Genomic DNA, 3,820 nt, shown 5'->3' with positions numbered 1-3,820 from the left:
AGATACCCTATATGTTGATTTGTAGCAGTCCATAAATCAGAAGTTATTGAAATAACACCATTAAAATTACTTAATTCTTCAATAATTTTTATTTTCATTAATTTATAATTTCTCAATATATCTGACCTAAGAGTTGACTTAGGAATTCTTCTAAATGCTGGTTGAATACTATTTTGCATCATCAATTCTAAAATTTCATCTTCTGCACAACTAAAAGGTTGATTAGAAGCAACGACACACTTGGCCATGTAATCTCGCACCTTCATTTGATCGTACGTAAAAGTCGACATTTCTCCCATATGTCCAGAACCGCTCGGACCTCCTACTGAAGCGACACCTGGACCAACAGATCGCGATCTGGTGAATGCAATTTGTTTTTGTCCTCTAAGTTCATGTGGAATTTTTTTACAGTAATCAGTAACATGTCGACGAAGATGTCCCGTCCCACTTGTACTTGCACATGTTAAACAAGAACCGCAATGTTTGCATACTGCTCAATAAATTAATTTTCCCTCTATTGTTTCCTCTATTCTATCAAAGTGTTCTCATACCATTGACCTTTTTTTTCTTTTTCTGTCTGTCGAATAATGCGAACCTGTACCCGTACCATTTTCACCCGTTGGTGCTCCACCTATTCCACCTTGTGCATCATCAATAATATCATCAGCACCAACATGATAATATTCAAATGGATTGAATTCATTTGACATTGGATCCATTTGTAATATTTTGTAATGATAAAATTAAAATAAAATGAGATTAAAAATATAATAAATAGTTGAGATTGAGAGTTTGAGAGATTGGGAGTTTGAGAGATTGAGAGTTTGAGAGGTTGAGAAATTTGTAATTGTAATTGAAAGTGAAAATGAAAAATTGAATAGGTTTTTATAGGAAACAAAAAATTAATTATAAAAAGTTCAGCAACGGCTACTGGCGCCACTAGCCATTGCCAGTAGAAGCCAGAACGGCTTCTGCCTTGTGGCAGAAGCTACGCAACGACTTATGCCTTGGCAGAAGCTAGACTAGAGGCTTCTGCCAAGTAGAAGCCGTTTGCTTCTGCTGCCTTGCGGCAGAATATGCGGAAAATATATATATATATATATAAACAGTGTCGTGCCGAGCCGGGCCAGCCCATGGGTTTAATATTAAAGCCCAGGGCCTGGCTGATAGGCCCATGGGCCTGACCCGACATGCTACAGTGTCGGGCTGGGCTTTGTCGTGCCCGGGTTTTTTTTTGTGCTTCGGGTCGGGCCTCCATTCGACCCGGCCCAATTGACGTGTCTACTGTCCATCATGAATTTAAGAGAAAAAATTTCTCTCATCCTAGAACACATTCACCAAAATTAAGGTGATTTAGTAATCACTTGAGCTCCAATTACCTTTACACATGTTCATGTGTTTGTGACTTTCTTCGTGTGGATAAGTAAAAACCTACTATGTTGTAGAGACTTGTGAAAGAATTCGAGATGAATTCAAGGCAGATCTTGATTTGGGTGAGCCTCCAATCACATATTTGCATTCCAAATCCTTTTATTATATGTATAATAACCCTTAGGTCCTATGGAGCTGTTCAGTGATAAAAAAATTCTTGTTCATGTACAAATTCTGCTGCCTTCTTTGATATATGAGGGATCACAAAACACCACCAATCTCAATGATTCAACCTCGGAATTTTCCATCTTTGAGCGTTGCAGCTATTAATCCAAAGCTTATGGAGGAGAATAACAGGTATTGGCGAGCTTAGGTGCTTTCAATTGTTGATGCACATGAGTTAAGTGGATCATCTTACAGGTTTGACTCCTTATTCATTTCCTCTTGTATATGAGTGGAGCAAGCTTAGACGAATGGCTTAGAAATGAAGGCAATAAATTCATCAGAAATGAGAGTAAACAATTCCATTTAATGCTTTTCTAACAATTGACCCTTATGGGTGGCATGTTTTCCCATAAATAGTTGCACCTTCTTTGTAAAATGGAACATGTAACATGTGTTCTAAGATTTTGAGAAGCAATAACGAAAGATCCAGTATTACAATTTCTCATCTGATTCATATCTTATTCACAACAACAGGGTGATACTGCCATCACTAATGAATCAATAAGATGGTTCTTTGAAGAAGAGCACATAAATAATACAACAAATTGCAAAGATAATTATAACTATATCAATGGTGAGGGCTGACATTGCTTGATCACTTAGCGCAATATTTCTCCCACCAAGGCGATCTACCATGTCTGGAATAGATTCAAAGTTTTTCAGATCTTGCTGATAAGGATCGTCCAACTTCATTTTCATTTTTTCAACTTGGCGACTGGCAGCCTCTTGAGCAAGTGACCAGTCATAAAATCTGCGGCTTTCTTCGTTGCTTAATACATTATAAACTTCTCTTAGCTTCACAAACTTCTCCGAAGCTGCTTTTAACGGAAGGGAAGTTGTGTCTGGGTGGTATTCTTTTGATAACCTTCGGTAAGCTGCTTTAATTTCTTCCAAATCAGCTTTTGCCGATATTCCTAAGAACCTGATCCAATTAACAACGTTGACATTAAGTTTTATATAATCTGATGATCTGCATATGTCAATATTCATTTTAACACTTTTTTTTCCGCATAAACTGTGAGGTGTTGCTGCTGATATTTCTTGAAACCTCAAGGTCGGTCATCATAGAAACTCAATATAATATCTTAAAATTCAAGAAACTTAAATTCATGGGCTAATTTATTACATAAGATACTGAAAACCACTCTCATTATTTTCAAACTTGTAAAAACAGGGACCTCATCTTTGTTCAACTGAAGTCAAAACAAGTACGATGGTATAAGAGTTCTAAAGGTTCTCACATTTACTAGCTTGCAAAATATCAACACAATTTTTTGTATCTAAATTTGGCAAGCTTTTAAATTAAAATTCCCACTGCATACTCTAAAGCTGTGGCAAGAATATAAGATGCTTGACAAATAATTAAATACACTCACTGGTAATGAGAATCAGAAGAGTTGTTGAGAAGATCAGCAAATTTGTCAGCCAAAAGGTTCTGCTGCTCATCTTCTGCATTGAATTTTTGTTGTGTCTGTTGAGTACCCCCAATCCAACCTTCATCTGGGTTGTCCCAGTGGATTCTTGTATCAACTCCTGGTGGCGCTTTTGGGCGTTTCCCAGCTCCTCCTTTTGAAGCAGAAACTTGTAAAATACCATGTTTTGTTCTTGCTCTTCTTGAACTCCTGTACTGCTCTTCTCTTCGCTGGAATTTTTCGCAATTTTGTGTTTTGAGAAAGAAAGAATATGGAGCTTGAGAAGCAAATGTAGAAGCCATTACCGACAAAAAGGATTGGCCGGCTATTTCAAGTTCAAAGACACTAGATTTTATGGCCTCCTGTTTATGTGGCTCAGAATCAATTGAGCCAGAATTTTTTTTTTCCTCATCAAATGTATCGTCACAAATTTATCAAAATTTAATATAAGGCAAATGCTATTTTCCATCTAAGTTTTATCTCAACGCAAAATGATATCTATAGTAGTTAAAAAATTTAAATACTTATTTATAAATTAATTTTTCTTAAATTTTTTTTAAAAAATAAAGTAAAATTATTATTTTATCAGTAAACTATAAAACTTTAAAAAACTATATCATTAAAAAGTTATCATCCCCCCGCCCCCCTTAAGGTTTGAAAATCTTTTACAGACAACAAATTTAGCTAGTCATCGATGGCCGAAATGACGGAGGATGGCGTATGGACAATGAAACATCTTTCGTTGTCTAGATGCCAAAAGACGATGGTTCTTCATCTAGATAAATCATTGTCTCTAGATCAATGATGCTTCT

At 36.2% G+C, this 3,820-nt stretch overlaps 1 protein-coding gene across 1 annotated transcript; it reads right to left on the bottom strand.

Moving 5' to 3' along the window:
* Nucleotides 1-2,026: 2,026 nt before the first annotated feature.
* LOC123218350 (NAD(P)H-quinone oxidoreductase subunit T, chloroplastic) lies at nucleotides 2,027-3,396 on the bottom strand. The gene is made up of 2 exons (XM_044639769.1): nucleotides 2,973-3,396; nucleotides 2,027-2,518 (listed from the first exon to the last, which is right to left on the bottom strand). The coding sequence occupies exons 1-2, from the start codon at nucleotides 3,308-3,310 to the stop codon at nucleotides 2,095-2,097; spliced, it is 762 nt and encodes a 253-aa protein (XP_044495704.1). The 5' UTR covers nucleotides 3,311-3,396; the 3' UTR covers nucleotides 2,027-2,094.
* Nucleotides 3,397-3,820: the final 424 nt, after the last annotated feature.

Source organism: Mangifera indica, chromosome 6 (genome assembly GCF_011075055.1).
Source record: "Mangifera indica cultivar Alphonso chromosome 6, CATAS_Mindica_2.1, whole genome shotgun sequence".
Taxonomy (NCBI): Eukaryota; Viridiplantae; Streptophyta; class Magnoliopsida; order Sapindales; family Anacardiaceae; genus Mangifera; species Mangifera indica.
Note: the sequence above shows the minus strand (reverse complement) of the source record. Positions and strands in the feature narration are given on the sequence as shown.